General features: G+C 47.9%; 1 protein-coding gene across 3 annotated transcripts in view; it reads right to left on the bottom strand.

Moving 5' to 3' along the window:
- The window catches only part of LOC119167429 (uncharacterized), a 154425-nt gene that overhangs the window by 23915 nt on the left and 117296 nt on the right, over positions 1 to 13214 (bottom strand). For all 3 annotated transcript variants that reach the window (XM_075866301.1, XM_075866303.1, XM_075866302.1), the window contains 2 exons: positions 1248 to 1295; positions 176 to 223 (listed from right to left, as the gene is read on the bottom strand). In XM_075866301.1, coding sequence (XP_075722416.1) covers positions 176 to 223; positions 1248 to 1295 — 96 coding nt within the window. The remainder of the gene's footprint in view (positions 1 to 175; positions 224 to 1247; positions 1296 to 13214) is intronic.

Raw genomic sequence — 13214 nt, 5'->3', positions numbered from 1 at the left:
CATACCTTCACGAAGACTAACTAGCCCATTGAATTATTACTTCCACTATATATATATATATATATATATATATATAAATATATATATATATATATATATATATATATATATATATGCTTGACGCTCTGTAAAGGTAAGCCGTGTCACTTAGCATCCATTACGATGAAACACTTGCCTGAGTTGGGCCAGGTATGATAGTTCCGGGACTCTTATCTGACCCAGGCTGAAATGAGGATAGCGTAAAGATCAAGAATTCACACCACAGGCGATCAATAAACAAAATGTTTGTCTTAGCAAGTTTAAATCTATAGATTGAGCTGTAACTCTATGTTGGTCAATTTTGACACCATGGACAGGTTGTATGAACCTTGGATGCATTCAAATGCCGAATTATCTGTTACGAGGGGTGGTCCAATGTGATTCACCTTACATTCGCTCCCTCTGCACAGCTGTTCTTGTTTTCTCCTTTACCCTCTGTCTCGTAGTCCGCAAGGGTAAGTAAGCCTCAATCTGTGTTGTAGTGGTGCCCTATCTCTGCACAACCTTTCTGTCTTCTTGTTTTTCCCATGTGCTGATATACACTAATAAGCCTTTACACTAAACTAATTGTAAACATAACCGAAAAATAATGACGATATTTTTTTCTTCTAAATAGGGAACACCACTTCTGAATAGTCTAGCTGGTACGCTCTGGTGGTGAGAGGACCCTTTCACTTTCGCAAGCGTGCAATTGCTGAAAAAATTTCATGGATGCTTGCATGATGCATTTATTTAGTGTTTGACGGTAATAGAGCTTGCCTAATAGCTGAATACAGGACTGCACCGGGACATATGAAAAAATAGCATTAGCGCATCCTTTCGCGCAGGATCGGCGACTAAGCCAATGCCTTAGTGGCAACACTATCGCATCATTTACACTGTACACAGAACTATAGCAGCACATACAAGAACTACACCTCATTTTTATAAACGACATACTTGAATGACAGGTTTGAACGACAATTTTGTAGGGGTTGGCTTTAAGTCACAAGGTTCACTGCAGTCCGCGCCATGGTGTATTTAAGGTCTTGTTCACACTCAATGCATTTTGGCATGAATACGCACGTTGCTTGAGCGATGGGGCATATACATTCCGGTATGAATAGCGTGGCATTCTCTCATGCGCTATTCGCAGCTGTTCTGATAAGATGCCAGGCCTTCTCGGAACATCCAATATAGAGTCCCTAGTATTAACAAAGAGCACTTACGTGGCCATGACGAGGCATCAATGCATGCAGTGTTGGATGGACCGAACCCTGGAAAGACCACACGACAATCAGGATTGATTAATGTACTCAACAACAACGTTTCATCAAAGTCTTCGCTGATTGTCTTCTCTTTTCAAACACGGAGTAGTAACACCAAAGTGATGTTTACTGAACAAAATGCGCATTCATTTGGTAGAACCAATGGAGTTCAACGGACACTTGTGCCAAAATTTCGTAGAGGGCCTTGTTGTAGTTTTTAGCGACGATGTAATATTTATGGTAATTCTTAACATATAATAAAATAGAAGAAATATATGCCCACCACCTTTTCTGTATATTTTTGTACATGTCATGTCGGCATTATTTTAGTGAACGTAGGTATCATTTGTAGGCAGGTAATATATAGGTATATTTTAGTGTTATGTAGGTATTATGTTTGCTGATAGTAGAAAGTAGAAACACAAAGTAGAAACTTTGAAGTGATGCCCATTGTACAAAAGGCACATTGCATTTGTAGAACCAGTTGAGTTCAACAGCCACTTCTGCCAAAAATTCGTAGAAAGCCCTAGTTGTAGTTTTTATTTGCGATGTAGTAATTATGGCGTAATTCACAACATATTGCCACTTGGCCGCTAGGGACGGCGAGCTCAAGCTATGGCTGCCCGCTGGAATGGAAGACGATGTTTTGAAGCAGCGCGCGCTCTGGTTTGTTGTTGATCATTGAAGCAGCCATCTTGCTAGTTTTCGGTGCGTCTCCCCACCGGCTCAATTCTTCCATGTTGAAGACCTCTTGTAGCACGTGACGACTGATAAAGCAGCTGGGTAATCCCCAGCCTATGTTCCAAAGGCCCCCAGGTAGCCCTGTAACTCGCGGTGATCACACCTGTTCACCGCTCAAGCCGTAGACTCCCACGACTTCCTCCTGAGCGTGGACCTCTTTCTGAGATGACGTCTGTCACACCCCCGAACGCTAGGCAAGGCGCTGCAGTCTCCAGCGACCTGGAAAGCGCTGCAGCCACGCCTCATACGCTGTGGAAGCCAAGTGTGCCGAAAGTTTTCCATGGTTCCGTCTTGAAGTATGTCGAAGACTGGCTGGCTCAGTTCGAACGGGTCTTCGATCACAAAGGTTGGATCAATTTCGACAAGATGAGAAACGTGTGTTTCAGCTTGGAGGATGGCGCTCTTACTTGGTACAAAAACCATGAGCCTTTCCCTCGTGGAGCGTCTTTCGTCGATACTTGCTGGCAAGTTGGACCAATCCCCATCGCCGTGAACGAGCCGAGCGAGCAATTCAGTCACGCCTCCAAATGCCGAATGAAAGTATCATGATGTACGTCGAGGACATGACGAGCCTCTTTCGTCGAGCCGACCCCTACATGACGGAAGAAAAAAAGGTCCGTCATTTATGGCGAGGAGTGAAAGAGAAGCTTTTCGCTAGCCTCGTTCGCTGTCTACTAAAGACTGTGGCGGAATTTCGACCGAAAATTCCGCCACAGTCTTTGAAAACAGCGAACGAGGGTAGCGAAAAACTTCTCTTTCACTCCTCGCCATAAATGACAGACTGTCATATCAGCATATAACCAGAAAAATGCGCGCTGGTGGCTTTCACTCGCAAATCAATGACCCCTTATGTCATCTCAATCTGCAGGCGTCCGATTTCTTACGCCAAAGCTTACCGGTTTCTGGGCATCATTATTAATAGGGACCTCTGTTGGAGTCCGCATGTGACCTATATGAAGAAGCGCCTGGCCGCTATTTCCCAACTGTTCAAGTTCCTGGCAGGAAAGACGGGGGGGATGTCAGTAGACGCAATGATGAAGCTCTACAGGGCCCTGTTTCTCGGTTTTCTCAGATATAGCTTGCCCGTGCTTAGCAATACCTGCAAGACCAATGTTCGTGTTTTACAGGCAGTACAAGCCCAAGCGCTGAGAGTGTGCCTCGGTCTGCCCAGATGTACGTCAACAGAAGCAACAATTGCAATCACTGGTGACTATCCGATACAAACTCACATTGTTGTAGAAGTCCTGAGAACGCACGTCAGACACTTCGCACGTGCTCCCTGCCATCACCTTGCACTGTTGCCTTCAGAGAGGCGCCAAGCTTCGTTCGCCAAAATGATTGTGAAATACAACGATAAACTTCCCTCGGGCTTCACTCATGCATCTAAACCATCTATACTACCTTTGTGTCTTATTCGACCCACATTGCATCTTAGTGTACCAGGGATTCGGAGGAAATGTCAGCTTTTGTCGTGCGTGTTGAAACAACTGTCTCTTCTTCTTTTGCACGAGAAATATTCAGACAGCATACATGTATACACCGATGCTTCCACGAACCACCAGTGTTCGTTAGGGGCAGTAGTTATCCCAGCAAGAGGTGTTACCATCAGCTTTAGGACTGACCACTCCACGGCATCTACAGCAGCGGAACTAGCTGCTTTGCGCGCTGCACTTTGTGTGGTCAATCGGGAACCACCGCAACAATGGTCGATTTTTTGCGACTCAAGCGCTGCCCTACAATCTGTGCTCTCAGCACTGCGTCGCGGCCCGTACGAACAGCTTGTTTTCGAAATTTGATGCCTTCTCCACACTTTACTCGAGAAAGGGCATCATGTGACGCTTCAATGGCTGCCAAGTCATTGCGGCATCATAGGGAACGAACATGCCGATACTGCCGCGCGGGCAGCCCTTGAAGGAACACGAGAAGAAGCCATACCACTTTCGCGGACCGATGCTGCCAGTAATATTCGGCGACTTGCGCGTGAAATCACGTTTTCACTATGGTGCCCACCAAGCATCGATACGAATCGTCAACACCACTTGTCCTCTTTGATGGCTCTCCGCATGCCCACTGGACTCGACTGAAGAGAAGCCACCCTTCTTCATCGCTTATGGCTAGGAGTGACATTTACAAAATCTTACTCCTTTGTCATATGAATGGCCAACAACGCCCTCTGCGATGCCTGTCATTGCGAAGAGACACTACACCACATCCTGTGTGACTGTCCATTGTATGAAACCCAGAGACAGTCACTGGCGTCCGCTTTTGCGCGCATCGACAACAGCCAAATGTCTGTGGACACTATTCTGTCAAGTGCCCGAAAGAAGACATTGCAACTGAAGGCGACGAAAGCTCTGTTGAAATTCCTACGCGACACCAACTTGAACAAGCGACTGTAACAGCAATGTCACACACCGCGAAAGACAAGACTGGACTATGACTGAGTGTGCGCGCGTGTGCTGCCGAATGTGCTGTTTCTCTTTTCCCTCTCTGCTCTCTTTCATCTCCCCCATCCCTCTCCCATGCGCAGGGTAGCAAACCGGCTGCCTATAGGCTGGTTAACCTCCTTGCCTTTCTTTTCTCTCTATTTTCCTTCCTTCCTTCCTTTGACCGCAGCCACAACCAGGGAACAAGTGCTGCAGCAGTGCTCTACTGTGTACGACCGGCAAGTAAGTGTCGCTTCTTCAGTAGGTCAGATTGGAGGTGGAGGAAGCAGAATCAACATCGAGTCTCTCTGCGACCTCCTTCAATCGGTAGGGTGCGACGAACTACAAGAGATTCAGTGCCTGTCCCAACCTACTGCAGGGTCTATTTGCAGCCTCGTCAGAAACGAAGTATGACAGCTTTTCCAAGTGCCACCTTCCAGTTATGTCCCACCTTTCCCGACGGAGGCACATCGTGCATCATACGCAGAAGCTGCCAGTCGATATATTCCTGCTTCCCCGCGCTTCGTTAATTCTATGCCTCGGGGTGCTCTTCCTTTGCTGCAGACGATTCAGCACTTGGAAAATTGACAGCCGCCTCCCAAAAAATCTGACGTATGGCGCACACCAGACAGACGATCGTTGTGTTATCACTGTGGTAAAACTGAATATGTGTACCGGCAATGTCCCTATCGTCGCCTCGGACTACAGGGTGTTGCCGTCGACTGCCACGGCCGAGATTCGGCGAAAGATCGAAAGCTGTTAAAGAATACCTTTCACAACAGTGCATGCCACTGCGGCGGCAGTCGTGGTCCCCATCCCCAAGGCGATCTTCTCAAAATTTTCGGAGCCTCCCAGAAGCGGCGCCGGCGCGCTCGCCAAGCCCTAGGCGGGAAAACTAACGACGGCGACCTTCGGGAGCGAGACCGCTGACACTCGGCGCAAGGAAGGCCTCCCACCAACGCAAGCATAGACCCGGAGCGATTCCCCGACGACAGCGGCGTAAGCCAGAAGCAGATTTTCTTTGGATATACATGTGGTAGTCGACGGTCACCACGACGTTAGTGCATTATTGGACACAGGTGCGGACTACTCGATCATGAGCGGGAAACTAGCAGCGCACATAAAGAAAGTTGTTATGCCTTAGTACGAAGCCCAAATTCGTACTGCCGGCGGGCACGTAGTCACCCCATACGGCATGTGCACTATCAGTATGAGCATTCGGGGACGTAAGTTTCTCGCCAGCTGCCTCGTACTTCGTGACTGTTTCCGAGACATAATCCTGGGAGTCCACTTTTTGCGGGAGCACGGCGCTATTATCGATGTTTGAGAGCGCACTGTGATGTTTTTGACAGCTGGATCCTCCGACAAATCTGACGACCTCCGTGACAGCTTGTTTCGCGTTTCTGCCGACAGCTTCACGTTGCCTACGCATTCAAGCGTCCTAGTTGATGTGGTTTCCGACAAGTTATGGGATGGTGAGGTTGTCACCGAAGGCAACTTGGCGCTTTTGTTCGCGCTAGGTGTCTGCGCTGCACGCAGCCTCGTCATGCTTCATGATGGAAACTGCGCCTTACTTGTGACGAATTTCAGTAAAGAGTACCGGCACCTGTTTCGTGACACCGCCATCGTTTTCCCCTATTCTATCGCAGACGTTTCTGAATGCTTCGCATCTACATCAGCCGAGAATGGGCTTCGACCGACACCAAGCGACGTGACTTCACTACTTGCAAAAGTCAATGTCAACTCGCCCCTCCAGGAACAACAACAGACCAAGCTACGTGAACTGCTATATCAATTTAAAGAATACCTCGCTGTTGTATAGGCAACAATGAAATTTAGGCCTTACCTTTATGGACGCCACTTCAAGGTAGTGACTGACCATCATTCTTTGTACTAATTAGCCAACCTACGAGACAAGTGTGGGCGACTGGCACGAAGGACTCTTCGTCTGCAGGAACACGATTTCAAGATCGCTTACAAATCGGGCCGCAAGCACGAAGATGCTGATTCATTGTCCCATGCACATAAGTTTGTGGCCACGACAATGAGGATGACGGTGGTTTCCTTGGGGCCTTTACTACAACGGATCTGACTACACGACAGCACGCGGACGACAAAATTCGCGCAGTTATCGAAAAGCTTGAAGGGCGCAACTCTTCCATACCCCAATGTATTTCTCGAGATCTGTCGTCGTTTTGTCTGCTAGATGAAGTCCTGTATAAGAAAAACTCGAACGGCAATGAGAGAAACTATCTTCTAGTTGTGCCAACTGACATGCATGATGACATTCTTGTCGCCTGCCACGATAAGCCCACATCTGGTCACTTGGGATCCTCTCGAACTCTCGCTCGAGTTCAACAAGCGTACTACTGGCCTAAGCTTTCCACATCCGTAAAGCAATGCGTTGAAAGGTGCCGGGAATGTTAATGCCCGAAATCCCCGCCACTAAAACCCGCGGGGCTTTTTCAACCAATAGGCCCACCTAGAGCGCCATTTGATCAAATAGGAAAGGATTTACTGGGGCTCTTTTCACTATCATGTGCCAGAACAAGTGGATCGTAGTAGCAACCGACTATGTGACGAAGTACGCTGAAACAAAAGCATTACAACGCGCTAGGGCTTCCGACGTCACCCAATTCTTCATGGACCAGATCGTTCTTGGACATGGCGCCCCGTCGTGCGTAATCACAGACAGAGGAACAACATTCGCGGCCCAGCTCAATCATGACATATTGGGGCCCAGCTACACGAGCCATCGCAAGACCACGGCATACCATCCGCAGAGCAACGGCTTGACAGAGCGACTCAACAAGACCATCGCTGACATAATATCCATGTACGTAGATGTCCAGCATAAGGCCTGGGACCAGGTGCTACCATACGTCACATTCGCGTAATATAGTGCCGTCCAGGAAACTACGCGATTCACACTTTTCCGTCTTTTCTATGAACGTGAGGTCCAGACCATGCTGAATGCGATGCTTCCACACAATTGCGACTCTTTGATTACTCCTGACGCAGTGCAGCTAACCCAATACGCCAAAGAAGATAGATATATGGTGCTTAACGTCCCAAAACAACGATATGAATATAAGAGATGCCGTAGTGGAGGGGTCCGGAAATTTTGACCACCTGGGGTTCTTTAATGTGCATCCAAATCTAAGCAGACGGGCCAGAACATTTCTGCCTCCATCGGAAATGCAGCCGCCAACGCCGGGATTTGAACCCATACGCCAAAAAAGCACGCCAGTTAGCACGCCTCCACATTAAACACCAGCAGAGTACAGACGCACGCCGCTACAACGCTCACCCTTGACAAGTTGAATACCATCCAGACAATCAAGTTTGGGTGTGGACTCCAGTTCGACGCCAGGTATTGTCAGAAAAACTGCTCAGTCGCTACTTCGGGCCATACAAAGTGTTGCGAGGCATGAGTGATGTGAACTACGAGGGAGTCCCTGACGGCACCTTCTCGCCACGGTGGTGAATGAACTCCTCGGAGATTGTGCACGTATTGCGACTGAAGCCGTACTTCACGCGGTAGTGCGACTGCGCATGAACCGTATCGCTGTTTTTTACGCGTGTATTTTCTGTTGGTTTGACCCGACTTTGATTTTGTACTTTTCGAGCATCAGAGTGATGCCCTTTTTTTTTCAGAGGGGAATATTGCCACGTAGCCGCTAGCTTCAGCGAGCGCAAGCCATGTCTACCCGCTAGAATGAAAGAAGATGTTCTAAAGCAGCGCGCGCTCTGGTTAGTTGTTGATCATTGAAGCAGCCACCTTGCCAGCTTTCGGTGCGTCTCCGTGCCGGCTCAGTTCTTCCAAGTTGAAGACCTTTTTTTAGGAGCACGTGACAATAGAATTTAATAGAAGTATATGCCACCACCTTGTCTGTATACTTTTGTACATGTCATGTAGGTATTATTTCATTGTACAGTTTCGGAATTCGTTATTTTGACAATGATATAATATTATCTCGATCATTAGGTGTATGCACCACGATGAAACGGAAAGTGCGGTCCTGCGCGTTAGACATTCCAACGGGTCAGCATCTGTGTCCCTGTACACTCAATTATTGATTTGATGATCACTAATGTGTGCGCAATTAGAAAGACTATACTTTCATTATATATTCAAAACTAATTTTAAAATTCTTCAATTTATAAGCCAAGGTTCTTCTTTGTGACTGCGTATCAGACGACTGAATCTTAGATCGTGGTAAAACAAATTCAGGTTGAGAAAGCTACCTTATCGTTTTTATTGAACAATTTCTTTATAGGACAGAGCTCGAAACAGTTATTCGCAAATCGTGTGGAAATTAAAGTTTTTCTTGTCAGCGCAACCACACCATAAATGCAAACAGAAAAAAAGTCACAGTTTGGCAAAAGGCGAGCCAATGAATGTGATAGCACCATATTCTAACGTTAAGCAAAGCAAGACGAGACTTTTTAAGAGCAACATTATTGTAGTAAATATGCACTTGATAAGTAACCAAGTTTGCAGCGGCGCAACCACAGTAGATGACCACAACAAGGCACGTGCGTTGCGACGGCGTTGATGATGAGTGCCTCCCGTGGGAAGCGAATGCTAGTACGATTGGCTATACGTCGTGTGTCACCGCTGGTTGCCGTTATGTGTAGAGCGAATTTATATGTGGATGCCCACTCCAGGCACACTTTCGGCACCATTTTTATGTGTTGAGATCTTAGCCCGTAGAAGCTCTTGCCTGCTGTACGGGGCCAGAGCCGCGCGCTGAGATTTGCCGCGATTGCACAGCGACCATAAGTATATATATAAATATATATATATACAGAGAGAGAGAGAGAGAGAGAGCTACGTCTGAAACAGACCAGTAGAGGTTGAAAGGGGCCGTTTATTAGGTCGTTAGGGGCAGCTCAGAAGCAGCCGACTGGTTAGGGACCCTCCTCATTATCTGCTTCCTTTCTCACTCCGGGCGACAAGTGCGTTCACCGTATACACTTCGTTTTCTTCGCGCGTGTGCGCAACATTCCTCTCCACGCAGGCGAAGGCCGCCGGACGAGTCAGTCAAGTTGTCGTGACTTGTACAGTTTCAGGCGGGCAACATGAATCACTTGAGTTTGGGCAGCTTGTCGACCATCCGCCGTGAGACGAGCTATTGCATAGTTGACCTCTGTAAGTCTGTCGACAATGACAAAAGTTCTATCGTAAGTGGCTAAAAACGTTTGGCATAACCCGCACTTACCATCGGAGTCCACAACCACATGAGATCACCACGGCGATAAATCACTGGTTGAAGGTGAATGTCATAGCGTGCTTTCGCTTTGTCTTGCGATGCCAATGTGCGTAGTCGAGCTATGCGACGCGCCACTTCGGCGAGGCAGAGAGTCTCGGTGACAGTGACGTTGTCGTGATCACAGAAAGGTAAGATTGTGTCGATTGTGTGCCCGGGCGAACGTGCATAAAGCAAAAAGAAAGGGCTGTAACCTGTCATCTCATGCTTCGCGGTGTTGAACGGGTAATTAATGAATGGGAGTATCTCATCCCAGTTCTTGTGGTCGCATGAGACATAGATATACAGCATGTTGATAATGTTGCGGTTGGTACGCTACGTCAGCCCATTAGTGGGGGGTTGGTATGGTGTGGAGGGACGCAGGCGGGATTCACACAAACTAAGTAGCGCCTTTACAACAACCGCTGTGAATTGTCGCCCACGATCACGGATAGTAAATAAAGTTTTTTCATTAAATAAATTTTTTTTCACTAAATAAAGTTTTTTCATTCCATTCTATCACTGATAGTCAGCCAAGGTGGGCCGTGTCGGAGGATGACGTACTGTAACAAAAACGAAGAGAATTTACTGGCAGTTGTGGAGGGGATGGCCGCCGTCTCACAGTATCGTGTGTGGTAGTCGACGCATACAATATTCATCGGTTGCCCTTTCGCGATTTTAGAAAGGGGCCCAGAAAGTCAATCCCCACTTGTTCTAAAGGTGCGCTTGGAGTTGGCATCGGCTGCAGAAGACCAGCTGGACCAGTTGATGGACATTTTTGACGCTAACATTGAATGCAGCTTGCCACATAACTCTCAACGGACTTCCGCATACCAGGCCAATATAAAAGCGCTCTTTTATTGAAGTCCGGTGAAGCGTCCGCGCCAAATCTAAATGTCCATATGTAGGGTCGTCGTGCATGACACTCGTAATAACTGTTCGCAGGCTCTCCGGGACCACTAGAAGGAAAGGCGCGCCACTGCTGGAGAGTTTTCTTTTGAACAACAGTCTATCACGCATACAGAAACGGCGTGCAGTAGTGGAAGCGGATAAAGCGGCGAATAGTGGAGCTAGTTTAGCGTCCCTCCGCTGTTCTTCTCTGAAACTGTGGTAGTCCGGGAATGTAGGTGACACAGAAGCTACAAGCTTGTCAAGGTCATCAGATTCACAGTCCGTTGTGCTAAGTGGCATACGGGAAAGAATGTCCGCGTCAGCATGTCGACGGCCACTCTTGTAAGCGACGGTAAAACTGTATTCTTGTAGCCGGAGAGCCCAGTGCACAAGGCGGCCCCAAGGTTCACGAAGGTTGTCAAGCCAACACAACGAGTGGTGGTCGGTTACGACTGTGAATGGGCATCCGTACAGGTAAGACCTAAACCGCTGAATTGCAAATATTACCGCCAGGCATTCTTGTTCCGTGACAGTTAGTATCGTTCCGGCCTGCTTAGGGAGCGACTTGCATATGCGATGACGTGTTCGCGGTCACCGTAACGTTGTACTTGGACGGCTCCTATACCTATGCCGCTAGCGTATGAAGCTCTGGCCGAGCAGAAGGACTGAAGTGCTGAAGGGCGGGTCGTGACGTCAGCAAAAACTTCAATTGACGGAATGAAGAATCGCACTCAGAGTTCACTTAAAGGAATTGTCCTTTCGTAAGAGGCATGTGAGAGGATACGCAACGTCGGTAAATTTTGGAATAATGCGGCGGAAGTACGAACAAACCCCCAAGAAACTACGAAGCTCCTTGACAGAACGCGGCGCATTCAACGCCTCAACTGCTGTTGTCTTCTGGGGGTCAGCGCGGATGCCATCCTTGTCAACGAGATGCCCGAGCGCAAACGTCTGGTGGTCTCCAAAGTGGCATTTCTTCGAGTTTAAAACTAGGCCAGTGTTTCGAATGCATTTCAAAACAGTATCCAGACGAGAGTTGTGTTCACTTAACGTGCGGCCAATGATGACGACGTCGTCGAGATAGCACATTCAGGTGTTTCATTTCAAGCCACGTAAACTGGTGTCCATGAACCTCTCGAACGTTGCCGGTGCATTGCACAGTCCATATGGCATCACGTTGAATTGAAAGAGCCCATCAGGGGTTACAAAGGCAGTCTTTTCCTTGTCCTCTGGGTGCATCAAAATTTGCCAATAACCGGATTGTAAGTCTACGGAGGAAAAATAAGAGGCCGAATGTAAGCAGTCTATTGCGTCCTCTATACGGGGCACCGGGTGTGCGTCCTTTTTAGTCATGGCATTCAGTCAGCGATAGTCGACGCTAAATCTCCAAGATCCATCTTTCTTCTTAACAAGGATTACCGGTGCTGCCCACGGACTGGCTGACTCTTGTACCTCTCCCTTTTGCATCATTTCCTGCACTTGGTCGTTGATAATTTGTCTTTCTGACGGGAAAACACGATATGATTTTTGGTGAATCGGACTTGCCGCGTCAGTGTTGTTGGTGTGGCGCGTTCGAGACAGGGGATAGGGATTACTTTGCCCTTCCGCGCAAAGTGAAATACCGAAACGTGCTTCAACAGAAAATTCAATAATGTTTGGCGTTAGCTTTAGCTAAGTGACCTATTTATCGTTGTCATAAGCACCCCGTCCAAATTGTGACAATCAGTTCCGTCACGTTCTTCCGGTACGTCTGTGAGCTCGACCACTGATAAAGTCGCGTGTTCTTCGCTGACCAAAAGCTAATTTGACATTATTGGTTATTGTCACGGGCTCAGAGGAACAGTTTACAATCCATAGGCCAGTTAATCTACCATCGATCGACACCACACATTGGGGAACCAATACATTTTTCTTCGCGCAGTTTATGTGCTTTGGTTCTACGGTCGCATCAAATCTGTCAGAATCCGCGCCGCGACAAACAACAGGAACACGTACAGTAGACAACGCAGGTATCAGCGTATCGCCACAGACACACAGCGTACCTTGGTCGTCCGCTGGAGTTTTCAGAAGTTCTGACGGCATCTGGCCACTCACAAAGACTTTCCCCGTGCGAAAGTCTACAGTAGCACCACATTCTCGCAAGAAGTCCATGCCGAGAATGACGTCATGTGTCGACCGAAAAATAATCGCGAACTCTGTCGTTATGATAAGGCCTCCCAAAAATACTTCAGCACTACACACACCAATAGGGCGCAATGGCTCTCCACTCACTCCACAGAACGTCGAAGTTTCATCCCAGGTAAAAACAACTTTCCGCCCTAACACGTCTTTAAAGGAAGCACTCATCATAAAAATTCTTGCACCTGCGTCCACCAAGGCCATCACAGTCACATAATCCACCAAAACACGCACTTCGTTTTTAAACATACAAACAGGAGGTATTTCTGTCAGTAGCACGTTTCCAGCGGCCTCACCCCTGATGGCCGCACTGGCTAGTTTTCCTGTGGCGAAGAGGGCGCTTTGCGACACAGCGGTGAAGGAGAACAATAAGCACGAGCTCGCGGTGGGGACGTTCAACTCCTGTCAGATGCCGGGGAGTGGTTGCGGAAGTTGCTGGG

The sequence above is a fragment of the Rhipicephalus microplus genome, chromosome 6, assembly GCF_043290135.1.
Source record: "Rhipicephalus microplus isolate Deutch F79 chromosome 6, USDA_Rmic, whole genome shotgun sequence".
NCBI lineage: Eukaryota > Metazoa > Arthropoda > Arachnida > Ixodida > Ixodidae > Rhipicephalus > Rhipicephalus microplus.
The sequence above is the reverse complement of the archived record's forward strand: the minus strand, read 5'-3'. Positions and strand labels throughout refer to the sequence as shown.